We start from the raw sequence: 27,827 nt of genomic DNA on the forward strand, positions 1-27,827 counted from the left end.
TTTACAATGTTGAGTCTTCCCATCAATTTATAATCTCCCCATTTATTTAATTTCTTTGTTGTTTCTGTTGTACTTTAGTTTCTATTATTCCTGAATTATCTTGGGATTTTTTCCTCAACAATTTTAATATTTTCTTATCCATTGGTGATTTTGACTGGCTTCCACTGCTTGCTTACCTGGCAAATTTTTACTTAGCCTTAAAGTCTCAGTTCAAATGCTACCTCCTGGGTGAAGGTTCCCCTATTGCTCCTGCCACTCAGAGTATTTATTATATTTGTCATCCAATTGCAAAAAGAAATATTTACTGATTGCTTACTATATGCCAGAGCACTCGCTGAGCATTAACCCATGTAATTTGCAAAGCAGCCTTTTGAAACCAGAGTTGGTGTTAGTCTCTCCATTTCCGAAATAAAGAAGCCCAAGAGGGCAACCTGTCTAAGGCACAAAGCTAGGAGGAGGCAGGGCCAGGAGAGGATTCGGGCAGGCTGGCTCCAGAGCCCATGCTCTCAGCGTGTGATATTCTCTTTCAAGCAGTTGTGTTGTTGCACTGAAGTGGTTCACATGCATGCATTCACACGTCCCAGAGAAAGTGTTTGGAGTGCACACACGGAACCAGGAGCTGTAAAAGGTGCTGGTTGAACATATGGTGTTGAATAAAACAGACATTAAATAAAAATCACACCAGTAAGTACATAGGCACACATAGTGCCAAGTGCCCTGGGAGGAGGGAAGCCTCGCCTCCTCTGAAATCGCCTGAGAGCCTAATGCCTTGGGTGGGAGAGGGTGCGCTGTAGCCGGGGTGGGGGGGAGGGCAGTAGCGGGGAGGGAGGAAAGAGGTCTGTTGCCCAAAGCAGCACGGATGCCTGGGGAAGCCAGGAGTGAGATGCGGGAAGGAGAGGCCCGCGGGCGGACTGCCTGGGGAGGACTGCGCGGGGCATGGCCATCGCCTCTGCTAGAGACCCCCTCCGCGATGTGGGTGCGAGGGGCGGAAGTAATGAGGAACAAAGGGGCCAGAGATTGGGAAGACAGATCTGAGAGACCCCAAGGCATGTGGAGACTTTCACCTGGGACCCGTGCAGACGCAGAAGCGGGGCCACACGCCAAAGCCATTGGAATAAATGACCGATCACATTGCGCTTGGCAGCCCTGGGGCGCGCCTCTGTCCACCCAGGGCAGCGCAGGCAAGGCTTGGAGAGTGCCTGGAGGGCGGGTCCGACGTGCGCAGGAGTCCGCGGGCGCCTCCAGTTAGGAGCAGGTGGGCCCCACCAACCCCTCGAGATGGCCCCGCGCTGGGGTCTCGCGGCAACCTCACCGTGGTGGGGGGCGGAGTTGCCGGCGCTCCACCAGCCCCTGAGACTGTGGCCCCTTCTTAAGTCCGCGGAGCCTCTGGCCGCCTAACCTGCCTCTCCCGCCTTCTCCCCCCACGATGGCTTCGGCACTGAGCTATGTCTCCAAGTTCAAGTCCTTCGTGATCTTGTTCGTCACCCCGCTACTGCTGCTGCCACTCATCATTCTGGTGCCCACCAAGGTCAGTTACATCTCCCTGCAGCCCCGGGGACTCCAGGCTACCGGTCCCACCAACGGGCTCCGAACGCAGGCCACTGAGTGGGAGCGCAGGGATTCCGAGGCGGGCACAGCTCCCCTGGGAGCTCAGGGCGCCAGATGGGAGGTGTCCTGTAAAGCATTTCAAGGGGCACCCCAACCTTGGCGTTTACGGATCCCAGGACACAAGAACCATCCCAACAAGCACGGAACCTAGCCGTTAGCACAGATCTCGCCACACAGAACATCCACAGGCTCAGCCTGGCCTCAATCTCCCGAGATCCCGCCCCTCCCCTGGCTCCTGGTGCCTCTGGTGCCTAGAGCGCCCTGGCCTGGCCTTTCCCTCCTTCTCTCTCCTCTCTCCTTAGTGAAGGGGACTTCCCAGCTGTAAGTGGCTTCCAAGATCAGTCAGGCACCTAAGTGGATCCTGAGTGCTGTCTTTGTCACTCTCTGGCCCTATTTTGAGCCTCAGTTTCCCTATCTATGGCCCACTTTTCTTCCCATCTCGGATCTCCTGGACGCCATGGCTGAGTCAAAATCCTCCTGGGCTGAAAGGCAGGTCAGGGTGGGCCTGCTCTGCATGCTGCCTGCTGTGGCTGAGGCAGGAGGCGGTCAGGTTCCCAGAGCTCACGCCTTGGGTGGCAGGACTCAGGGTAGCAGGGAAGGCCCTGGCCTCCTAGCGCTCCTGGGAGGGAGGCAGAGAATGAATGGCCTTGGCCACAGGGTGAGGGCCGTGTTGGGAGCCCTGGCCCAGGCTGCACTGGGCTGTGTGGAGCCTGTTTGGCAGAGACCCGAGCCCTTTGAAGGCTTTTGTGGCTGCTGGCTGCTCCTTCCTCACTCCCTCTTCCAGCCCTTTCACTCTCAGCCCAGACAGGAAACCCCGGGGTCCCCTGTCCCTCCAGGCAGCTTTGGGAAACAGAGGAGTTCTTTTGGGGATACGCTGGGGCAGTCCTGGAGGACTGGGGGTGTACTGGGGTATCAGGAAGCCTAATCTGCAAGAGAACCCGACTTCATTCCCTGTTCCTTGTGATTTTAGTGAAGCCTCTGAGCCATGCTAGGCTACATGCTGGCTGCTGACTTTTAAATCCTACCTCTGGCCGGGGTTGCTCAGTGGTTGGGCGTCGACCTATGAACCAGGAGGTCTCGATTCGATTCCGGGTGAGGGCACATGCCCAGGTTGAGGGCTTGATCCCCAGTGTGGGATGTGCAGGAGGCAACCAGTCGATGATTTTTCGCTCATCATTGATGTTTCTATATCTGTCCTCCTCTCCTTTTCTCCCTGAAATCAATAAAAAACATATTTTAAAAATTCCGCTCCACATTTCTGGGACTTAAGCGCCTTTCCAGCCACATTCCCGCTGCAGGAAGCGCTCTGAGCTTATTTACCCCCAGCGAGCAGGCGCCTCTCTCGGGCAGAGTCCATCTCACTAGCCTGGTGACCGCCCCTCCTCAGACCAGTCTAACGGAGCCCGTCCTGCGCAGCCTCTCCTGCGGGAGCATTCTAGACCAGGAGGGTCACGTCCGCCTCTGCGATGGGGCATCTTTGGGCCCTGATAGAGGATGGAGGCGAGGGGCCAGTTAAGCTTGTCTTTTCCGTTGGTTATATTTGGCGCCTCCGGGAACTGCGCTGTGAAAATTGGTTACAGGTGCCACCGGTTGTGTCAAAGTTTAGATAATAAAAATTCACCCAGCACTTTCTGTTAAAAGGGTACTCCTAACTGCTCAGTTTACAGGTGAGGACACGAACAAGCAGGGAGGGGGCCGGTTGGGGAGTGAGACGAGTGTTTTCTCAATGACACTGTTGAGCGACTGCTGAAAGCCAGACAATGGCAGACAGCGGGCACTGGTTGGTCTGCCTGGTGTGGAGTCTGGGCTCCTACCCACACCTCGGTCCTGCCTTGAGCCCATGGAGCAGTCACCATTGATGCCCGCACCCTCCCAAGCAGGGGCATCAGCAAAGCCTGAGACGTTTGTGTTGTCACAGCTGGAGAGAGTGTTACGCTAGCTTGTGGTGTGGAGGCCAGGGACGCTGCTCTTACAATGCACAGGGCACCCCACCCCTCAGCAAAGAATCTTCCAGCCCATAATGTCCACAGTGGAAAGGCTGAGAAACCCCACACTAGACAGGGCGAGGGGTCCTGAGGTTCTCGTGGGGTGCCGAAGAAAGGTTTATTTTTTGTGCCAGCTAACACAATCCAGACAAAGAATTTCTGTCTTCACCCAACATCCTGTGCACAAAACACGTGCTCTCAGGGTGATGCTAAGCAGTGAGAGTGTACAGGTGCGTCTCTCCAGCAGCGTTGCCATAGCTCGAACTATGCTAGTCCATTCCTTGAATGGGCATTTGCTGAGAATCTCCCCAGGGTCAGGTCTGAGGACAGAGTGAATCCACGAACGCTGGTTCTGGTCTCAGGTGCTTCCTGTTCTCTGGTGGTGGTGGTGGTGATGGTGAGACAGTTAAGGAATCAATATTGGCAGCTGCATGTGCCAATTGCTCTGGCTGGAGGAGCAGACACAGAGGCAGCGCACAGACCCAGGCTGTGGGGGAGGCGGGGAAGGAGAAACACAGACTGCCACCAGGCTGGGGTGTGTAAGAGGAGGCTCAGTTACTGCCAGTGCCCTGGGGTAGCTGGAACTCAGGATGTGAGTGGGCAAGGAGACGGGGCTGGAGGGGTGTGCAGGACCTGCTCCATCGCGGAGAGTCTCCTGTTATGCTAAGGCATTTGAGTTTTGTTCTGGAGGCAACAGGAGGCTTTTAAACCGGGTGATATGATCAAATTTGCAAAAGAGTAAAAGGGAGCCGCATTGTGCTAGGGAGTGATACAACAGGAAGGTCAAATAGAATATAGTTGCAGCCATCCACGCAGGAGGAAGTGTGTCCTGAACAAAGGCAGTGGCCCGGGGTGAAGGCAGGAGGAAGAGGCCAGAGAAGAAAAGGCTAAAAGCCTTTGGGGTTGATATAGTAGGCTGGGTTGGAATGAGGGAGAGGGTAGAGCCTGGGTGGTTAATAATGATTCTAATAAAAGTGTTGAAACATGAAGCCACCTAGGGAGGTGGGTATTATTACCCACGTTTCAACAGGTGGGGAGACTGAGGGCAGCAGCAGCATGCCCAGGCCTCAGGGCTGTCTCTTCAGTTTGCCAGGTGTGCCTACGTCATCATCATCATGGCCATTTACTGGTGCACAGAAGTCATCCCTCTGGCTGTCACTGCCCTCTTGCCTGCCTTGCTTTTCCCACTCCTCAAGGTTCTGGACTCCAAGCAGGTGAGCGACCCAGGGGATCCTGCTGGCTTCCTGCTTCTCCCCTGGGCTCCTTCTCAGAGCCCCGCTCTGGGCAGCGTAGGCCCCAGGGGACCAGATAAGTTCCCTGTGGATTCTTTTTGGCATGGAGACATACCACTTGACCCTGCATCCCACTCCAAACTGACCCTCACGTCAGCATCTTGTCTGCTCGCCTGTCTCTGGGGACTTGGGTGGGCCTGGGCCAAGCAATGTGTGGCCAGGAGGCAGCCCTGATGGGGCCTCCATGCCACCACCTTCCAGGTGTGTGTTCAGTACATGAAGGACACTAACATGCTGTTCCTGGGAGGCCTCATCGTGGCAGTGGCCGTGGAGCGCTGGAACCTGCACAAGAGGATCGCCCTGCGCACACTCCTCTGGGTGGGGACCAAGCCTGCACAGTAAGTACGCCTTCTGTTCTTGCCACAGGGCTCCCTGTGGGCCCCAGGGCTGGAAGGAGCTATGGCACAGCCCAGGTCACTCACTGGCAAGGGCTGCCCATGGGCTTACCTGGACTTGGCAGGCAGGTGGACCCCTGGGTAGGGTATGTGACAATCTTAGCTGAGGACACCAGATGCATGGGCAATGGTGGGGCCTGTGGTGAGTGGCAGGAGGTAAGGGTTCTCTGAATCCAGAGGAGACTGGTCACCAAGGGCCCCTGCATGTAAAGAGGACTATCTGGGGGAGGGGCTGCAGGGTTCCACAGGGAATGAGGTGGGTGGAGGCTGGATCCAGCCATGCCTGATAGGGCATTTGTGGGGAAAGCAGCCAGAGGTGGTTCAACCACCCCACTCAGGAGAAGCAGAAAGGTCATCCTTCAAGAGCTCGCACCCACAAAGCTAGCCTCTGTAGAGAAGCTTCTTACCTCATCTTCCCCATGTCACTCACAACCTCAGCTTCTCCCCTCTCTCCAAGGTCTCCCCTCCAACCACAGGCAGCTTCCAACCAACCCATGGAGTTGACATCATCAGATTCCCTTGGTTCTGAGAATCTGCAGCACCCAGGCATGACTCTGGGAGCTCATTTATCTCCTCACTTACCTCTCACCACAACTCTGAGAGTTGGGTTTTATTCCTCCACTCAGGTTCTATAGATGAGGCATTTGAGACAGAGAGGGGTTAAATGCTGTGAAATGAGGCCTTGGCTCCTGAGTTCATCTCTAGTAGAGACCCCAGGATGCACCTTTCTTTTGAGGCAATGTGCTCCCTAAATGATGGCGTGCCCAGCTCAGCCCTGGGAAGGCAACGGTTGGTGACTTAACAGCAAATCCCTCCGGAGATGTCCATGTGTCAGGAACTGTGCGACCCCGCACACACAGAGCCTGGTGCACCCCCAGGAGTTGCTGCCTGGCTCCCTTGGCACCTCAGACTTCTCTGAGCAGAAAGCTTTGCGACTCTCTGGTCTCTGTTACCCTATGTGGTATAAATCCCCTCCAGTGATTAGTCTCCTGGGTCAAATCAAAGCCATTACATTTTCTAGAAGTGTGAGACCTCAGTGGCCTCAGGATTCTTGCTCTCGGGATCCTTTGAGCGACCAGCCTTCCTCCACCAGCAGGTGGTCCTCATTCTGAGAGAGCTGAAGGACTTTGGTTCCAAATCCAGGAAGTTCACGCAAGCTTCTCTGCTCCTTCCTGTCACCGGGCTTCTCCTCTGAGCGTGGTTTCCAGTTCCATGGCACTTGCCTGGCCCTGGGAGACCTTTATGACTACATGGTGCCTTGAAGCATCAGGTCAAAGCCTCATTCATGAAAACTCTGCTCCTCCTTCCAGCCTGGACCCAAGCCTGTGTTCTGTGGGTCTGTGGAGTCAGCCTGCATGGACACCGGCTTGGACCTTGCCTTCGTGCAGTGCAGCACCCAAATCTCTTCTCCAGGTGAATTAGTGGTCCCGGGGAGAGGCCTGGCTGCAGAGGGGCATGGAGACTGAGAACCGTTTTGTTCCATCCATGCAGCCCTCCCTGAGCTCCTTCTGTTCCTGGCCTTGTGCGGGGTGTGTGGAAGCCATGGAGAAGAATCAGGCCCTTCCCCTCTCTGCTCACCAAAAAGGGAAGAGCAGACATGGGCACGGGTCCTCCAAATCCAGCCTTTGATGAGTGTTGGTGGGGCAGGAGGAGGGTTTGTGCACCCCTGCCTGGCGGGCACTGGAAGGAAGGCTACAAAGGAGGGACTTTGATTAGAAGAACCATGAGGGATGCTCTAGGCCAGTGGTCGGCAAACTCGTTTGTCAACAGAGCCAAATATCAACAGTACAACGATTGAAATTTTTTTTGAGAGCCAAATTTTTTAAACGTAAACTTCTTCTAACGCCACTTCTTCAAAATAGACTCACCCAGGCTGTGGTATTTTGTGGAAGAGCCACACTCAAGGGGCCAAAGAGCCGCATGTGGCTCGCGAGCCGCAGTTTGCCGACTACAGCTCTAGGCAGATGGCAGAGGTGAGACAGCGGTGGAAGGACAGGTGTTATAAATGAAGGGAACGTGTTTTCAGAATACTGTTTGATCTGGTCCATTGCAGAGTGGAGGGAGTACAAGGTGTGTGTGCAGAGAGGCAGTGGGGTGGTCAGCCATGAGGGACGTCCCACTTTCCCAGGCTCACCCTACCCCTCAAGGCTAACTCTGTTATGAGAGGAGAAGCAGGGTCTGGGGTGGGTGGGAATCTTCTAGATAGAAGTGGGACATTGGGGCTGCTTGCCCATAGGGCTGTCCCAGCACACCCTTAGGACACACTAGGGCCAACCTCCACCCTGGGTTGACGCCATCTGGATGCCTGTGCTTCCCCTGCTGGACAGGAGCTCCTCAGAACCATGACTGGGTCTGAAAAAGGCTTCTTGGGTGCCCCCCCTCACCCCTTTGTCCCATAGCCAGCAGGGTAGATATCAGTAATGTCTGTGGGAGAGAGGTAAGAGGGAGAACAGAAGGAAGGAAGGGAGGGAGAAAGAACAGGAGGGAGGAAGGAGGAGGGAGGGACTAAAAGTATAATCCTCTCCTGGACTACCCAGTCTTGAACTGGCATCAGCACTGGCCCTGACCCCTGGCAACCCTGCAGAGACACCTAACCCTTGTTGCTCCCTGAGTGCTTGGGGCAGTGGGGGTGGGGATTCTCTGCTTCCCTTCCTGCTCCTCCTCTGCAGGCTGATGCTAGGCTTCATGGCCACCACCGCCTTCCTCTCCATGTGGATCAGCAACACAGCCACCACAGCCATGATGGTGCCCATTGTGGAGGCCGTGTTGAAGCAGATGCAGGGCAAGAGAAAAGCCAGCAAAGGCAGCCAGGGGGCCCTGGAGCCTGCAGAAAAGGACAAGACCAGTGAGCTGCCAGGTGAGCTCCTGGCTGGGTGCTGCTGGGGTCCCCAGTGGCAGGCGTCCCCTCCTTTGCCAAAAGCTTTGGCAACCTCCCTGACTCCTAGAGCCCACATTTCAGCAGGCATACAGAGAAATACTTAGAAAGTACTGTTTTTGTAACTTTTATGAAGATAATTATTGCACGAAAGTTAAGTCCTTTAGAATGGCTTACTGTATAGCAAGTTTCAACACTTTGTTCCTTCCAATCACAGAAATCAATAGCTGTTCATTTGACTCTGCATTTGAGCATCTTTTGAGCACTCAGTGGGGTACCCTCACCCATTTCTCTTCCTACTTATCCTCGGGGAGGCCTTCCCTGAACAGGTCACACCTCCCATCCGCTCTCTGCTTGCACACGCATTGGGGCGGTTGTCCCACGCTGCTTCCCACCAGGCACTCCGCTCAGGGAACTCAGATGGCACCTGTTTTATTCTCTGCCTTGTTTGTACCCCATCCCCAGGGCCCAGCACAAGGGAACTCAGGGCCCATTCTGATGGCCCGATTGCCAGATCCTGGGGCAGGTCCTGGGGCTGCTGAGATGAAGTGGACACACCCTTATTTCGGACTCAAGGAGCCGGGTTGGGTGGGGTGGGGTAATGAGGCCCCTCACACAGTTCCTCTGACTTGGGGGAAGCCATGGGATGCCATAAGCCAGACACCAAAGGAGCTCAGACAAGGGGGAGGGTTGCTAGGAGGCACGGACATCTAAGATGGATTTGGACACGCCCCTGGATGGAGGGACCAGCTGGAGCATAGGCTAGGAAGCAGGGAAGAAGGGCGTGTGTCTGAAGTGGCTGCATTTGCCCTGGGCATGGAGGAGCCTGGGGAAGCGGTGGGAAGTGACAGGGAAGGAAGACAGGGCCAGATGACATGGATGGGCTGTGGGCTGAGAGGACCTGAGGAGGGAGCCTGCAGAACCAGCATGTCCCCACCTCAGGTCAGCAGCAGAGCTAGGAGCTGGAGCTGAGCCGCAGCCCCCAGGGCTGGCTCTGCTTATGAAGGTGTGTCACTACAGGGAGCCAAGTGATTTCTGAAGACCTTGATAGGCAGCTGCCGGAGAATAGGGACCAGAAGAACATGTGCAAGGCCATGACACTGTGCGTGTGCTACGCGGCCAGCATCGGAGGCACTGCCACTCTGACCGGGACAGGACCCAACGTGGTGCTCCAGGGCCAGATGCAGACGTGAGTCACTGGCAATGCCTTCTGGGGATTTTGGCCTTGGGTTGGATACACTCAGCCTCCTCTCCCATCTCCTGAGCTGCGCCCCGGAACTAGGGCCTGGCAGGGGCGGGAGGCTGTGCCCCCATCAGCCTCTGCTGCACCTGCTCAGAACTCCTCAGGTTAGGATCTGATGACAGTCCCCAGGCCTGGCTGCTTTCTGTCTTGGGCACAGTATTTTCAGTCAGACAGGTCGTGTGATTAAACTCTGAACTAAAATCATGGGAAGAGACAACATTATTTTAGATGCTGGGTCCTTGTTTACAACTTGCAGAAAGTAGACACCCCTATAGATGCTCTCCTCAAAACTGGCTCACCGATCTTGGTCGTGAATGGTAATGGCCCTATGACATTGGGGATCTTGAGATGCAATAAAGAGTTAGGGGTCAGGCCACTCATTGCCTTACCAGTTCGTTCACTACAGTTCCTCTCATTGCCCTTGCAGTGAACTGTGCCCTTGTGAGGCACCAGATGGACCACAGTGGTGGTCTGGAACTTTCCTTGGCCACAAAGAGACACAGGCCTTAAGGACCCAGTTGTATGCTGGCCTTGTGCTGGGTGGGGCTGGAATCACAGAAGTGGGGGAGACCTGGGCTCTGTCTGTGGGATACTCATGATCTGCTGAGGTAGAAGATGCCTGGAGAGTTCTAGGCCAGTGGTCGGCAAACTCATTAGTCAACAGAGACAAATATCAACAGTATAACGATTAAAATTTCTTATGAGAGCCAAATTTTTTAAACTTAAACTTCTTCTAATGCCACTTCTTCCAAATAGACTCGCCCAGGCCATGGTATTTTGTGGAAGAGCCACACTCAAGGGGCCAAAGAGCCGCATGTGGCTCACGAGCCGCAGTTTGCCGACCACAGTTCTAGGCCGGTCATGTAAATACATGAAGGAAAGTACAGACGCAGTGAGCACAGGGAAGGAGAGAAGTATGACATGCCCGTCCTGTGCAGACAAGACAGGTGGGGTGGGAGGGCAGCTAGGAGGTGGGAGGGCAGGCCTGGAGCCTGGCCAAGCAGACTCTTGAGGTCCACAAGCAGACTATTCTAATCCTGTGATGTTTTCTGTAATGATAGCCTTGGGATCTCCCTGGAGTTCCTGCTGAGTACAGAAAGCTGTGTCTACTTTGACACCCTTGGGCTGAAGCGAGCAAGTCTGGGGGTGGGCGGCGCAGCCTGGAGTGAAAGAGACCCTCCTCCAGTCAGTCCCCAGAACCCTGTCTGGTCCCACCGTGGGAGGCCTGTGAGATTGTTTTCCTAAGGGGGTCTTCCCTGGTAGAAGCCCACAGGGTGAGGGTTCTGGGGCATCTGTGGACCTCCTGATGCTATTAACCAAATTACATGTGTACAAAGCTGTGTTTTTCTGGAGGGAAGGGCCGTGACTTTCATGAGCTTCTCAACACGGTCTGGACCCCCATGAGGGTCATTTGGTCACCCCTCCGGCTTGTATTTAGCATGGCTATGTTCTGGGGCCCCAACTGATTAGGGTAATACCAGGCGGTGGGCATGGATGGCCGGACCTCAGGAGGATGAGACTCTGCTCCAGACCACATCTCAGGGTCCAGCTACTGGTCATCCTGTACACACCCGGCCTGACTTACTTGCTCTGCGACTCAGCATCTGCTAGAGGTGTGGACCTGTGTTTCTCTCTCCAGACTGTTTCCTGATAGCAAAGACATCGTGAACTTCGCCTCCTGGTTTGAATTTGCCTTCCCCAACATGGTGATCATGCTGCTGCTCTCCTGGTTGTGGCTCAAGTATATATTTTTGGGATTCAAGTAAGTTTGAACTGCTTCCGGAATAGAGTCTAACCTGCCATGCCCTTACAGAAGAACCAATAGGCGAATCCATAGAGTTCTTCCTGTCTGGCCCCATTTCAACAGCCCCATCATCTGCTAGTCTGCCCTCTCATTTTGGCCACCTCGGGCTGCTCACTGTGCCTTTGCACATGCTGTTCCCTCTTTCTGGAATGCCATTCCCTATCTTCCCACCTTTCAATCTCCTTAGGCTTCTAGGACAGTTCAAGTGCTGCTTCCTTAGGGACACATTTCCTGACTTCCTCCACCCCATTCCTTTGTGGAAGAATCCCTCGCCTCCTCCTCTGGGCTTTCCTGGGTACCCCATGGCCTTGACCCTCGGTACCTGTAGCCATGTTCCAGCACTGCCCCTGAGCCCTGACCCCTGGCCTGAGCTCCTTTGGGGCCTGTGGTAAGTCCTCTCTGTCCCCTGCCCCCAGCCTGGCTCCTGGCCAGGGAGAAAGAGTGCCATCAACGTGAGTCAAAGCAATTAAAGGGAATCTTGTCCCCATGAGCAAATCGATACTCTGGACCAACTCCCACTTGGCTGTATGTGTCCATTGGGTCGGGTCACAGCACACCACCTGCCCATGTCCAGACTCTTCCTGAACACCTGCCACACTCCCAGCAGCGTGCGCATTCTGGGAAGTTTACCTTCCTTTTTCCAGTACACCCCAACCCAAGTTCACCAAGAGTCAACCTTGACAGCAGCCAGATTTTGGACAGAAACCATGGTGTGTGGCTGACAAATACCTCAAAAACACTGTTGTGGTTTTAAAAGACACATATCTATCTATGGAGCTAAGGGGACCCTCTCACAGGAGTATGGAAAGTGCTTAGTTGTGAGCCGTGTGCTCCGTGCCTTAAATCACAGGCCGCTAGAGCCAAAGACAAGGGGCTATGTGGCCACAGGGAGGAGATCTCAGAGCCGAGAAGCAAAAATGCCCCCAAACCCAGGGAATTAACCGGTGGAAAAGGGAATTTTGTAAATTTTCTTCTGAAGGAGTAACTGGTTTGGAAACTGCAGTTAAAAGAAATCTCTGTATATAATCAAAGTAGTCATAGCAACGATATCATAATAGTAGTGGGCATCCTCATATGCCACTCGTGTGCAGTCCTCACGTGAGAGGGAAGCTGCTCCCATGGGCATTTGGGCACAGCCTGGCTTTGAAGGAAGCTCTTTGCCCTGCTTTTCACACCTGATTCAGGACCAGCGGGTCCCGTGAGACGTGCCCCAAAGCTGCCGCAGGCTGTAGATGGTGTCCCTGCCTCTAATGGGGCCATAGGAATAATAATGACCAACATCTGAGAAAACCAAGATGGCGGCATAGGTAAACACCTGAACTGCTGCCTCGCACAACAATTTCAAAACTACAACTAAAAGACAAAACGGACATCATCCAGAACCACAAGAAGGCTGGCTTAGTAGAATTTCTACAAATAGAAGGAAAGAGAAAAGCAAACTGAGACTCAGAGGAACTGCAGGAGGCAGAGGTACTGAGACGTGCACGCGTGGAGAGGACTGGCAACTGAGTGCGTGGCTGGCTTTCTCAAGCGGGAGGGAGATAAAAGTTCCTGACTGTGCTAAACTCTAGTTCCAGGCGAGACTCTGGGGACCCAGACTCATTCGGGGAGAAGCTGGACTGTCTGGCATTGGGCCAAACTCCAGGGCAGCTTTCTCTCAGAGGTGCTTGCAGCGATTACCACGGGACACTGAGACACAGAGGCCTATTAGGGCAGGGCTGATGGGAAACCAATGCTGTCTGCTCTGCCCTGAGACTCCGCCCCAAGCTGAGCACAGAGGCTTTTGCAAGTATTATCTCATAAGGGTGTCTCCAGCACAGAAGTTCTCCCAGCGTAGACACAGCTGATCCTCACAGCCAATTGGCCTGGAGCTCAATTCCTCCCAGTGATACCAACAACAATCAAGGCTTAACTACAACAAGACTGTGCATACAGCCCACAAAGGGGTGCACCAAGTGTGTCCACCTCAGGTAACTGGGGAGGCTGAGCCACTGGGCCCTATAGGACACCTAGCACACAAAGCCACTCTATCAACTCAGGGAAGCAGCCAAAATGCAGAGACAAAGAAACAGGTCACAAATGAAAGAAATGGAGGAAAGCAAATGACTGGATATAGAGTTCAAAACCATGGTTATAAGGTTTTTCAAGAATTTTCTAGAAAAAGCCGATAAATTTAGTGAGACCCTTGAAGATATGAAAAAGGACCAACTAGAAATTAAGCATACACTGACTGAAATAAAAAATATTATACAGAGATCTAACAGCAGACTAGAGGATCGCAAGAATCAAGTCAAAGATTTGAAATACAAAGAAGCAAAAAACACTCAACCAGAAAAAGCAAAAAGAAAGAAGGATCCAAAAATATGAAGATAGTTTAAGGAGGCTCTGGGACAACTGCAAGTGTACCAACATCAGAATTATGGGGGTGCCAGAAGTAGAGAGAGAGCAAGATACTGAAAACCTATTTGAAGACATAATGACCGAAAACTTCCCCCACCTGGTGAAAGAAATAGACTTACAAGTCCAGGAAGCACACAGAACCCCAAACAAAAGGAATCCAAAGAGGACCACACCAAGACACATCATAATTAAAATGCCAAGAGCAAAAGACAAAGAATATTAAAAGCAGCAAGAGAAAAACGGTTAGTTACCTACAAGGGAGCACCCATACGACTGTCAGCTGATTTCTCAACAGAAACTATGCAGGCCAGGTGGGGGTGGCAAGAAATATTCAGAGTGATGAATAGCAAGAACCTACAATCAAGATTACTCTACCCAGCAAAGCTATCATTCAGAATTGAAGGGCAGAGAAAGAGCTTCACAGATAAGAAAAAGCTAAAGGAGTTCATCACCACCAAACCAGTATTATATGAAATGCTGAAAGGTATTCTTTAAGAAGAGGAAGAAGAAGAAAAAGGTAAAGATAAAAATTATGAACAACAAATACATATCTATCAACAAGTGAATCTAAAAATCAAGTGAATAAAAAAATCTGATGCACAGAATAAACTGGTGAATATAATGGAATCAGGGGCATAGAAAGGGAGTGGACTGACAATTCTCGGGGGGAAAGGAGTGTGGGGGTGCCGGAAGAGACTGGATGGAAATCGTACACCTATGGATGAGGACAGTGGGGGGTGGTAAGGGCAGAGGGTGGGGTGGGAACCGGGTGGAGGGGAGCTATTGGGGAAAAAAGAGGAACAATTGTAATAATCTGAACAATAAAGATTTAGTAAATAATAAATAAATAGTACACCCATGAATGAGGACAGTGGGGCGGGGGGGGCGGGTAAGGGCAGAGGGTGGGGTGGAAACCGGGCGGAGGGGAGCTATGGGGGAAAAAAGAGGAACAATTGTAATAATCTGAACAATAAAGATTTATTAAATTAAAAAAAATAATGACCAACATCTGTTGAGTGCTTACTAAGTCTCAGTCACAACTTTAATGACTCTACATATATTAATTAATCTGCACATCAACCTGGGAGGTAGGTGCTCTTATTATTCCCAGTTTATAAGTAAGGAACTGAGGCCCGGAGAGGGGAAAGGGCTGCTCAGGGCTGTGTAACTTGGAAGCCGTGGGACTGAGCTTTGAACACAGGCAGTTTGGCTCTAGAGCAGGGGTGGGCAAACTTTTTGACTCGAGGGCCACAATGGGTTCTTAAACTGGACCGGAGGGCCGGAACAAAAGCATGCATGGAGTGTTTGTGTGAACTAATATAAATTCAAAGTAAAGGAGCGGAGGGGAGAGCAAGAGAACCCTCCACTCTTTCGGCTCCGTGGGCCGGATAGAACAGCCGAACGGGCCGGATCCGGCCCGCGGGCCGTAGTTTGCCCATGGCTGCTCTAGAGCCTGTGCCCACATCCCTTCATCCCTGTCTGTCAGTTCTGGCTGCCATAGCAACATGCCACAGACTGGGCGCTCAATTGCAGACATTCATTTTGCACAGTTCTGGGGGCTGCAAGTTCCAGATTAAGGTGCTAGCCGATTTGGTTCCTCCTGAGAACCCTCTTCCTGGCTTGCACATGGGAGACTTGCCACCTGGACCACCTCACCACAGGCAGCACCTGTTTTAGCTGTGGAACCATCTCTACTGGCCTCCACTTGACTCTCTTATCTGGTTGGCCCTGGACAGCAATGTGAGGGCCATTGCCTTTGGGCTAATCCAGGAAAACTATCTTTTTGCGTTTGTGGGTGAGTTCCTTGTCCACTTCCAGCCAAGGGGGCTACCACCCTCGCCCTCTCCGCCCGCCCCAGGACTACCCAGGACTACCCAGGACTAGTGGGGTATTACGACTGCCTTACATCAAACTTTCCTAACCAGGCGACTCCCGAATTAGGCGTGAGGGCTTTCTGGACCCCTGCCACAGCATAAGCACTCGGGACTCAAGGGTCCCTTCACTTCTCCTTGGTGCTGTACCAGTTCACCCGCATCATCTGAAGGCCATCCCACTGTAGAGGGACACTTTGTACCCGTCCCACCCCCTGGGCTGTCCCAGGCAAACTGGGTCCACTTGCCTGTATCTCACGCCAGCACAGAGATCACCAGACAGGGTTAACCCATGATGAGGGTGAAACTGCTCAGCATAAGAGGGTTCTGAAGGCTTGCTGGCACCATTGTGGGGGTCCAGTGTCAGACTACTGCACGTGCAGTGTAGCCTCCAGAGTCTATATTCATGTGGACTGTCCCGCATCAGACATCGGCTGGGCAGCTGGGAGCATGAGTCAGCCCTTGTCCTGGAAACCTGGAGCCTCTGGCCCACCTGGAGCCTCAAGAATGACACTTGGCAGCAGGTCGATTCTTGGTCAAACAGACTCTCCCATGCCAAGGGGGTGAGAGGCTCCCTCCACACCAGCAGTCATCCCCCTGCTGGACGACCTAAGGGCTGTCCCCGGCAGGTGACTCTCAGGACACCCAGCCTTGGCCCTGGTCCAGCACAGAGACCCCACAGGCTGTGCTGATAGGAGACCCCATCACTGCCTCCTCCTTTCCCAGCCCCTGGGCACCCCTGTGTCCTGACCTCCCTTGATCTGTGCTGTAGGCATGCACCCTCATCACATCGCCCCCACAGGCAGGTCACATCCAGCCTTGGCTTCAGAAATGGGCATCTTGGCACCAGTTCCATCACCCCCTGCCCTCCCATGAAGTCTGTCTTGGGGCCCCAGGAAGGTCGCCTATGGGAAGGGCTACCCAGGGACAGTCCTCTTGGCCGGCCCACCACCTTCAGGTTGATGCACTGGAGCATGTGCCTGGATTCCTCAGAGAATCCCTCAGGGCCTGGATCCTGGGCCCCAGTGGCCCCAGTTAGCCCCTTCCTAAGGCTAAGGTACCCTCTATACCTCTCCCAAGAATCCCTCCTCTTTCCTGCCTCCTCATGCTAGCACCCCCTAGGGGAGGTCCTGCAGGGCATCCTGGGAGGCCATGTTGGCCAGTGGGCACTGGTGCCTAAGGAACCCATCCAAGTTCAGGGCTGGGCTGGCTTCCTTCCTGCCATTGCTATGCCTACTGCCTGCCCGTCTCCTGGGTCCGGATCCTACACCTCCAGCTCCTCGGGATGCAAGCACCTACCCAGCTCCTGCCTGGCCTAGTCTGCTTGTTCTTTGTGTCCACCTAAGCCACCTGATAATGAGGGCCGACATCCTGGCACCATTGAAGGCAGCCCCAGGCCACCATGGGAGGAGAACGATTTGGGGAGCATGCGAGGAAGTCTTGGCTCCACCCTGTGTTGCTCCAGAACTTCTCATGGCCTTTCCCCAGGTGGCAGATGACAGGAGCAGCTGCTTTCCAGGCAATTGAATACCTGCCAGGTCCCCACTGCCAATGGCAGCTTCAGTTCTGCTTATTTTTTCCTCTGATGCTCCTGCCCAACCCACCCCTCATTCTCCTCAACCTCCCACCCTCTTGGCCATCCTATCCTTTCCTGTCTCCATAGCCCCTGAGACCTGGCCCAGACTGGCCATCTCACCTGTGTCATCCCAGACCTCCTCTGGGAGCATCTTCCAGTTCTGGGGCATATTCTAAGCACACATAACAGGTCCTGGGAGGTATGGTGGGCAGGTGAGAGAGATGGAGTAGGGAAGGGGTGTACTCAAGCACCCTCCACCCCAGACATTAGGCAGCACCATAGGCCTTTCTGCCATGTTCTACTGCCCAACATTCAGGCTTCCATCTGACCAGCCCCTGAGCCAACCAGTCTGTTCCACTTTTATCTTATCTTTGCCTCCTCTAGTTCTAAAAAGGGCTTCAGTCTGGAGAGAAAGATTAGTGAGAATGCCACGTACGAGATGCTGAAGGAGGAATACAGGAAGCTGGGACCCTTCTCCTTCGCCGAGGTCAACGTCCTGCTCTGTTTCTTCCTGCTGATCTTCCTGTGGTTCTCCCGGGACCCCGGCTTCATACCCGGCTGGGTGTCAATCACCTGGGTGGAGGGGAAGACAAAGTAAGTCATTGGTTTTGCAGTGTCTGCCATGTCCTCTCTTGTTCTGTAGTTGAGTTCTGGAGCACTCTGTTGGTTTCCCGACTCAGTTTTTCCTCATCAGTCTTTAGGACAAGCCCACAGATACAGTATGTCCCTGTGGCCCCTCCTTTCCCAGCAGGATGAGCAGAAAGTCCTTGGCCAGGCTGGTGGCCAGAGCTGTGATTGAGAGAGACTTGTTGGGTTAGAGTGGGGCTCCCAGAGCTCTAGCTTCCAAATCTCTCCTCCATCATCTTTTCCCCCCCTCATCCGGTGTCCAGACGCTTCTTTAGGCAGAGACTTGGCAAAAGGGAGTATATGTAGTTTCTCTTCTGGCTAAGATGTTATGTGGTCAGATGGAAGAAAGGCTGAGAAATGTGCATATCCTAGAAAAGTCAGGAGATATGGGTTGAGAGGTAGCTGCCTATTACTGCTGTTTCCATTTTGAAGGTCTATTGGTGATCACCTGGTGAACGCAGATTTCTAGAGAATCTGGCCAAGAGGTCATGATATCTATCCATGGGACAACACAGGATGAGAGATTGAAGTGAGCTGCTCAGAGTCACCCAACGTTGGTGGCAGAACCAGGCCAAGGATGGGGGGTCTTGGTTTCCAGCCAGGATTCAGTCTACCCCACTACTCCTGACCTGGGTCTTTGGGGTACCAGTTTTCATGCCCAGCTGAGCCTGCTTCTTCATGCAGGAGCACATAGACGAGGCACAGGTTTGTGGCATGGCTTCCTGCAGCTGAGTTGGCTCATCCATGCGCGCTCTCCCCACCTAGGTATGTCACCGACGCCACCGTGGCCATCTTCATGTCCATATTGCTATTCATTGTGCCTTCGCAGAAGCCCAAGTTCAACTTCTCCAGCCAGACTGAGGAAGGTAATGCTCCTGTCTTGGCCTTGCATTCATCAGGGTTGGGATAGCAAAATCTCTCCACGGGAGTTCCTGGGCTTAGGAGGGAGAGAAGCCCACTCCATCAAAGAGGACTGGCAAGATTGCACAGTCTGGGCAGAGGGCATTTTTCAAGCCCTCCCTGGGTATTGTTTAGTGCAAAATCTCTTTTGCTTTTTAAACATTTGAAATTGTGTTAATATTACATGAGGAACAGAAAAATGTTTTGAATTTCTCATAACACCATCAGTATTATTTTAGTTTCTCTCTTCCTTCCAGTCTTGACTAATAAGCACGTATATTATATGACTATAATAAGCACATATATTATATGACTATAATCAAAACACATCATTTGAATCCTGTTGCTTTGTTGTTTCTGTTTTCATGTTTTTGACTGGGTTACTCTATAAACATTTCCTGCTCTTGGCCCAGTCTTCAAACTTATCTTCTCTAATGATGCATTGTTTTGAGTCAAGGGGCTGTAACCATTCTCCCGTTATGGGACATTCTGGTTCTTTTGAAATTTCATTATTATACATTAATGTGTTCATGTATATATTTTTTAAAATGAATAACATCCAGTCTATTTTATTTGCTAATCCTCACCTGAGGTTATTTTTCTATTGAATTTTAGAGAGAGTAGAGAGAGAGGGAGAGATAGAGAGAAACATCAATGTGAGAAAGACATATTGACTGGTTTCCTCCTGCATACACCCTGACCAGAGCCAGGGAACCTGCAACAAAGGTACGTGCCCTTGACTGGAATCAAACCCGGGACTTTGAAGTCCTCAGGCCGATGCTCTATCCACTGAGCAAAACCAGCTAGGGCATATAGCTTATTCTTTGAAGGTGTTTCTTCTTCAGGATAAATTTCTAGGTGTGATGTCAAATTGCTTTTCAAAAAGATTGTATCAATTTATGTATTTATTATTACTAAATATATTTTTATTGATTTCAGAGAGGAAGGGCGAGGGAGAGAAAGGTAGAAGCATCAGTGAGAGAGAATCATTGGTTTACTGCCTCCTCGCCCCCTACTCGCCTCATACTGGGAATTGAGCCCACAACCCAGGCATGTACCCTTGACTGGAATTGAACCTGAGGCCCTTTAGTCCCCAGGCCAATGCTCTATCCACTGAGCCAAACCAGCCAGATATCAATTTATAATGCTACCACGAGTGTGTGGAAGTTCTGCCATATTTTCACCAGCAATGGGTGCAGTAATTATTGTAAATTTTAGCTAATTTGTACATATGAGATGGTACTCATTGTCCATACAGGCTCTTATTTCCCTGATCAGATGTTTTGGGCTTCATAAGGCTGCTCTGGGTTGTGTATGTGTGTTTTTCTTGTTTCTTCTCAGAAAGAAAGACTCCATTTTATCCACCTGCACTGCTGGATTGGAAGGTGACCCAGGAGAAAGTTCCCTGGGGCATTCTGCTGCTTCTGGGGGGTGGATTTGCTCTGGCTAAAGGATGCGAGGTAACTTCCCCAGCTGTGGGCTGCCCAGGGTCTCCTTCTTTCACCAAGAGGGTGGCCAACGAACTAATCCACCCCTGCACCCCTGCACTCTGGGCTTGTTCTGTGTCAGTCCCCTCCACTAACTCCACATTTCTTAAGAACAGGAACTCTGTCCTGGTATCTAGGAACCCTGGGCCATGAGTAGTGCCTAGACTAGAGAAATACTCTTTGAGTGATTGCAGAAATAGTGAATATAGGTGACCCTGGGTTAGCCAAGAGAGGCAGAGGATGCTGTGAGGTCTCCTTTGAGATTTGGCAATAAGGATCTTTACTCTGATTTCTTCTGGGAAATCCTCCTTTCAAGTCCTTGTGGATATCTCCACCATTACCTTTGGTTCTTCTACTCCCTGAACTCTTTGTTAATATGGCTGCCAGTTTAAATTTTTCTCTAGCTAAGTGAATAGCAGTATAGAAGGAGAGAAACAGCCTTTGGGAAAAACCACCTCAAAAATGTAACTTTCTTACCTCTCTCCCTTCCATAATAGGGAAGAAGTGAGCCAGAGAGAGAGATGAGCCAGCTATCCTCCATCCATTCATACATCCATGCATCTGTCCATCTGTCCATTCACCCAGGAATAGAATGTGATAGATAGACTGGGTCTAACTTGTTATTATGTTTCCTTAGCATCTGGAACAGAGCTTGGTGCATGGCAGGTGCATCAATATTTTTGGATGAACAAATCCATCCATCTAGCATTCATTCATTTCACCAAACATTTTTATTATGCCCCTGTTAGTCCAGGTATGGTACTTAAAGGAGATTGAAATAGGGTCCTTGTTCACAGGACCATCACTGACTAGAGAGGGGACATATATAGAAAAGCATTTTGTGAAGAAGTGACACATTGGTAAAGGAATAAGTGTGTGGTACCTAGCTGAGGATCAGAAGATGAGCTGCTGAGGCTAGCAGAAACTAGTCCATGAGGGACTTGAACTCAAGATAGGGAGTGTGGGCTTAATTCTGCAGGCACTGAATTCAGGGGGCAGCCACTGAAGGATTGAGGCCAGAGAGGGACTTCGTCAGAACTCTAATTGGGAAAAATCACTTTGACGTCTGCAGTGGAGACCTAGGCAGGGCCGGCTTGAGGGAGACCAGTAGACACTCTATAGCTTTCATCCAACTCAGTCTCAACACTTGACTCCATGGACCATTCTCTCCTTGAAACTCCCTCCTCATTTGGTCCCAAGATACCATTCTCTCCTGGTTTCCTTCTAACTCTGACTATTCCTGCTCAGGTTTCTTTACTGACTTTTCCTCTGTTTTCCCTTAAATATAAATGTTCCTCTAGACTCTGTCCTTGGTATCTTCTCTGTTCACTTTTCATTCTCTCTCCTGGACAATCTCTTCTCAGCCCAAAGCACCAAATCCAGATCCCAATTTCTGTCTCATATTTCTCTCCTGAGCTTCAAGGACTGTGGGTGACTGAGAGAAGACAATGGGCATGAGATGTTTTGGGTGACGTGGTGACTGATTGAGTGGAAGAAATGAGGGGGCCAGAGATTCCAGGATGACTCCTGGTCTTCTAGGTTGGACAGCAGGTGGATGATGAGTCCATGCACCAAGCTGGGTAGCCTGGGGAAGCAGTAGACTTTGGGCTAGAGGGGATGAATGCAGGTTGGGGCATGTTGAGTCTGACACATTCATGGACATCTGGGTGGAAATTTCTAGGAGCATGGATGTTGAAATCTGGATAGCAGACCAGCTGGGCTAGAAATACAGATTTTAGACATAACAGAATGAGGATGGAGATTGAAATTGTGGGCATGGATGAGGTCACCTGTGTAATGTATGCAGAGAGAATAGGAAGGAGGGGAGAGGCTGAGCCCCCTAGAGAAAGATGAGGGTCTCTCTAGGCCCTGGAGGAACTGTAGCCATTAGCCCTGCAGTGACTGTCCTCTTGGTGCTTTCCAGGCCTCGGGGCTGTCTGAATGGATGGGGAAGCAAATGGAGCCCTTGCACGTTCTGCCCCCAGCAGCCATCTCCTTGATCTTGACTGTGCTCATTGCTGTATTCACTGAGTTCACAAGCAACGTGGCCACCGCCAGCCTCTTCCTGCCCATCTTTGCCTCCATGGTAAGTAACCCTGCTGGGGAGTGGGGATTCTCAGCCATCATTTCATAAGAAGCTACCCACCCATGACTATGTCCTAAGTTCTTAGCGAGGCTGTGAAATCAGGGACCAGAGCCCAACCAGGCTTTGAGACCTGGATCTGATAGTCTGATAGGACTTATGTACCTTTGATGACCTTGAGCCTGCCCTCAATCCTTTGCTGGTTCTTTTTTGTATCCCCCATGCTGGCCAATGTGCTAAGCATAGTGTCAAGGAGGAGTGGACCAATGCCATGAGGGAATTATAGAGGGTCTCTGAGAATGTAGCACAGGTGTGCAGGAGGACTGCAGAGCAGGGGGACACCACTGGTTGGGATCCACAAGGAAGTTGTCTTGGGGAAGGTGGGGCTTGGGGATGGTTTGGGGGAGAGGAAATTCTGGGAAGGTGGAGAGTCCAAAGAAAGGAACCGAGTGCATGCCTTAAGACCCCCAGAAGCTTTGCATTGAGCCCCGGGATCAGGAATCAGTGCACTGTGGTCAAGCATGTTGTTGAGCTGGGACTAAAGCAGAGCTAATAGGAAAATCATCTGTGATCATTTTGTGCATTTTCTCCTGTCAATCATGACATGGCAATACTGACCTCAAGGTGGTACAAGAAGAGCCCTGGCCTTGGACTCAGGAGACCTGAGTTCAGGTCCTGGGATCCTAGAACATGTCATTCACGTTCTTTCCTCCTACACTTGTACTGAAGGTCAAGTAAGATGATGACTGTGAAAATCCTCTGTAGATTGCAAACAAGCCTGGGAGAGGCTGAGGTTGCCATTCTGGAGTTGGGAGACAGACTTACAAAACCTGAGCACAGCATTGCTGTTGGTAAACTTCACCTTGGCTGCCAAGGTGTCCATGTGTATAAAAAGCAAACCTGAGTGGCTGTTCCTTTCGATCCAAGTGAAGATGAAAGTGTTAGAAATAGCAAGGTGGCTCAACTCCTTCTCCTCTAAGCAGGATGCCCAGACCTATGACAGGAGCAACCCCTCCTCTAGCAAAGGCTTGGCTTTGTCACCTCCAGCCCCAGCAGTGAGCCCAGAAGGCCCCAAGCCAGGCAAAAAGAGGTTGTTTTTTTTTTTATTAAGGTATTATATGTGCACATATCTTACCATTGCCCCCCCCACCCCACTCCCATACATGCCCTCACCCCCTAACGTTTTGCATCCGTTGGTTACTCTTATATGCATGCATAGAAGTCCTTCAGTTGATCTCTTATTTCCCCCACCTCTCCCTAACCTTACCGCTGTAATTTGACAGTCTGTTTGATGCTTTACTGCCTCTGTATCTATCTTTTTGTTCATCAGTTTATAATGTTTTTCATTATCCCCAAATGAGTGAGATCATGTGGTATTTTTCTTTCATTGACTGGCTTATTTCACTTAGCATAATGTTCTCTAATTCCATCCAGGTGTCTACAAATGGTAGTAATTCCTTCTTTTTTATGGCAGCATAGTATTCCATTGTGGCGATGTACCATAGTTTTCTGATCCAGTCATCTGCTGACGGGCACCTAGGCTGTTTCCAAATCTTAGCTATTGTAAATTGTGCTGCTATGAACATAGGGGTGCATATATCCTTTCTGATTGGTGTTTCTAGTTTCTTAGGATATATTCCTAGGAGTGCGATTACTGGGTCAAATGGGAGTTCCATTTTCAGTTTTTTGAGGAAACTCCATACTGTTCTCCACAGTGGCTGCACCAGTCTGCATTCCCACCAGCAGTGCACGAGGGTTCCTTTTTCTCCGCATCCTGGCCAACACTTGTCGTTTGTTGATTTGTTGATGATAGCCATTCTGACAGGTGTGAGATCAGGCAAAAGGAGATCTTAAGCCACAGGGGGTATGGTGGGGGGTGGCCAAGCCGTTCCAAACCAGCCTTCCCAAGGCCAGAAGCCCAAGTAGGATTCCTCCCAGCTACCTCCAAGCCCACTCATGCTTCTGCCTCAGGGCCCAGCTGTGGGAGAAGGGAAGGTGGTGATCCCCCAGCTGGGTCACAGAACCACATGGGGAGCACACACCATGGGTACTCAGAGCCAGGACAAATGGGGGAACCAGGAAATAGACTGGGCCTCTGACTGGGACCTCTCAGGTTCTCCCAGAAGGAGTGGAACTTGGTGCAGCCTTTCCAGAGACCTGTTGACCCACAGGAGCCCTAACCTGGAACCTGTTCTCACACCCTTTGATTGAGCAATGCATGGCTGGGAACATGTCTTAGGAAACCATCAGAGATGCCTACAAGCATATAGAGTTGATTGTTGAACAACACTGCACAGGAGAAAGTCCATGTATAACTTTGGACTCCCCAGAACTTAACACCTCCTAAGTATCCACGGTGGATTGGTTCCAGGACATTCCTCAGGTACCAACACCTTAGATGCTCCGGTCCCTTGTATAAAATGGCATAGAGCAATGAATATGTTTGGCCCTCCACATTGTGTATTCCCATTTGATCCACAATTGGTTGAATCTACAGGTGGGAAACCTGGGGATATGGAGGGCTTACTGTACATTTATTTTTAATATTTTTTAAAATATATTTTTATTGATTTCAGAGAGGAAGGAAGAGGGAGAGAGAGATATAAAAATCAATGATGAGAGAGAATCATTGATTGGCTGCCTCCTGCAAGCCTCCCACTGGGGATCGAGCCCACAACCCGGGCCTGTGTCCTTGACTGGAATGGAATCTGGGACCCCTCAGTTCGCAGGCTGACGCTCCATCCACTGAGCCAAACCGGCCAGGGCTGTACATTTATTTTAAAAAATCCACATGTAAGTAGACCCGCACATTCAAACCACCTTGTTCAAGGGTCAACTGTATTATAAAGATGCATGTCACAGAATTATTTATGATAAAATATTTCCATAATAGGGGGTTGATGAAAAAAATTCTATACTCATACAATGAAATTTTATCAAGCCAATTTTTAAAAATCAGAGTTTTAAAGGGCAGTTAATAAAATGGGAATGTGCACAACTTTTTAAATCCTCACCCAAGGATGTTTTTTGATTTGAGAGAGGAAGGAAAGGAGACAGAGAGAAACATTGATGTGAGAGAGAAACATTGATCGGCTGCCCCCTATACGTGCCCCAATTGGGGATCAAACCTGCCAACTAGGTATGGGTCCTGACTGGGAATTGAACCTGCAATCTTTTTTGGGGGTATGGGACAATGTTCCAACTAACTGAGCCATCTGGCCGGGACATTTTAAAGTTGAAAATGTAATACAAATGTCAAATAATACTAAAGAGTATTGGGCCTATCCTCTAGCTTCCTCCTAGAGACAACTTCTGTTATTAATTTCTTAGGTATCTTTCTGGATGTATTACACACATACACACACATTTTTTAAACAAATGGTATCATTCTATGATCCTGTTCTGCACCTTAAATCTTTAAAAATCTAATGATAGGTCTTGGAGATCTTTCCATGCTAGCACATAAAACCAGTCAGTTCTTCCTTGCAGCTGCGAACTAGTCATTGTGTATATACATATTTTATTTAAACATCTTGCTGCTGATGGCCACTGAGTCAGTTTCCTGTGTGTTTTGCTGTTATGATGTTGCAATGGATGTCTTTGCATATGTGTCTGCCCTCGTTGTTTGTAAATCTGCATGCTAGATTATTAATTTTTATAGGTATTAACAAATATTATGAGTTATATTATGATATCATTAATTCATTTAGCAAATATTTAATGAGTGTCTGTCTACTCTGTGCTGGGTGCTCTTTGCTACATGTGGCTTGAATTTCAAGTTGTAGAGTAAAAAAGATGGATACCAAATTCCATATTCAAAATGATCCCAAATGTGTACAACAACACATGCATACACAGATGTATCTAGAGGTGAGATGTGGTCCCTGCCCTGTAGGCTCTGGCGGTCTGCGGCAGGACACACAGGTGTGTGCATAGGTGGGCTGCAGTAACACTTCCAGATTCAGTGAAGTCTAAGTGGCCAGCATGGTCTTTGGCACATAGTAGGTGCCCAAGAGCTATGTGTTGAATGAATGGAGGGGGTTCAGAAAGGCCTCGTGGGGAGATGGCTCTGAGCTCAGCCTTTGGGGTCCAGCAGAGTTATCATCAGAGGCATGGCAGAGGGTAGAGCCCCCAGAAGGACCAAGGCGTGGAGGTGGGAACTCGCACAGTACATGAGGGGGATGCTTTCAGAGTGATGGTCCCCAGGGCTTTTGTTTTCTGTATATGTGACACTGCAGTGCTGTGTTTCCCCCCAGTCACGTTCCATTGGCCTCAACCCGCTGTACGTCATGCTCCCCTGCACCCTGAGTGCATCCTTTGCCTTCATGTTACCTGTGGCCACTCCACCTAACGCCATCGTGTTTGCCTACGGACACCTCAAGGTTTCTGACATGGTAATGCAGCTGCTTTTATTTACTCCTACCAGCTCTGACATATCTGTCATGAGGGACACCCTATTTATTAATGACTTGTGATGTCATGTAATTTGGAAATACCACCCAAAGTCCAGCCCTATCCTCATTATTGGCATTTATGTACAGTTTTTCTTCTTTTTTGAGATCATCTTGCATTTCATACTTTTCTGTCTCCCAAAGCTGAGAGGTGGGTGATAGAATCTCCCACCTGGAGGTGCCAAGCAGCCACCAGGGGAGCCCTCTCTGAGCACTTGGAAGGGGTTTGGGTGGGGTCCCACATGGCCAAGATGGACTTCACCAACTAGCAAGAACCTATAAGGACTGGCAGGAGGGGCAAAGCTGAGATGGGTCGCAGGAGTGGATACCAATGACAGAGATTGACCCACAGAGGTGTCTGCAGACGTTGAAGCGGGGACAGGGAGAGGCAGTGCCTGGGAGAGATGGGGCCTTGGAAACAGATGCAGCTGGAGGAGGAACTCTCGTAGGTTTTCCTTGGGCTCTATCACCTCTGCCAGTAGAGGGGCCGGTCTCAGAAGGGGACAGGCAGGAAAGGAGGGTCCTTCCCTTAGGCAGGTCAGGTGTGAGTGATCTCAGAGCCTCCGCTGGGTATCTTTGGGAGTCTATGGAGCATTCTTAATAAGAAACCATGGACCACAAACTCAATTCCGATCCCCAGTGAAAAATCTGCACAGGGCTTCAAGCAGTGGTTATTGAGCGAAAAGGAAGACCTAGCATCAGAAAGAGCCAGGGAGGTTCTCGAGAAACCAGCAGGTGCTCTGGGGACGCGAAGGTGCTGGGGTGAGCACAGGCCCTAAAGTCAGACCTGGGCTCCCCCAATATTTCTCTGAGTGGCCTGGGGTGTTGCCTCATGCCCCTCCAGAAGGCCCGATGTTGCGTATGTTCAAGCAAGCAGAGACCCCGCCATCATGCCTGTTTCCCATGGATGCTTGAGCACCGATGACACTTACTGGCTATGACAGTGCTCTGTTTGTGGGGTAGGGTGAGCACAGAGCATGGCCCAGGGATGGGGGCCCAGCAAACCAGCCTGCAGCCCCTTCTCCAAGAGCAGTAGTTCTCAGTGTCCCTTTCACCTCTGTTCTGAATCCCGCTGACCTGTGGGTGCTGACTCTTGGCCCTGATCTTCCCCAGGTGAAAGCAGGAATAATGATGAACATAATTGGAATCATCTGTGTGTTTCTGGCGATCAACACCTGGGGACGGGTCATATTTGACCTGGAGCATTTCCCTGACTGGGCTACCATCTAG

General features: G+C 50.9%; 1 protein-coding gene across 1 annotated transcript; it reads left to right on the forward strand.

Annotated features, from left to right (window-relative positions):
* Positions 1–1,426: 1,426 nt before the first annotated feature.
* On the forward strand, positions 1,427–27,827 carry LOC308252578 (Na(+)/citrate cotransporter-like; the record flags this gene model as incomplete). The annotated part of the gene is made up of 12 exons (XM_080677364.1): positions 1,427–1,528; positions 4,679–4,807; positions 5,087–5,223; positions 7,950–8,137; positions 9,176–9,344; positions 11,038–11,160; positions 17,434–17,643; positions 18,442–18,542; positions 19,918–20,036; positions 21,988–22,149; positions 26,403–26,540; positions 27,711–27,827. The coding sequence occupies 12 exons, from the start codon at positions 1,427–1,429 to the stop codon at positions 27,825–27,827; spliced, it is 1,695 nt and encodes a 564-aa protein (XP_080533490.1).

This window comes from Plecotus auritus, assembly GCF_963455305.1.
Source record: "Plecotus auritus genome assembly, chromosome: 7".
Lineage (NCBI taxonomy): Eukaryota > Metazoa > Chordata > Mammalia > Chiroptera > Vespertilionidae > Plecotus > Plecotus auritus.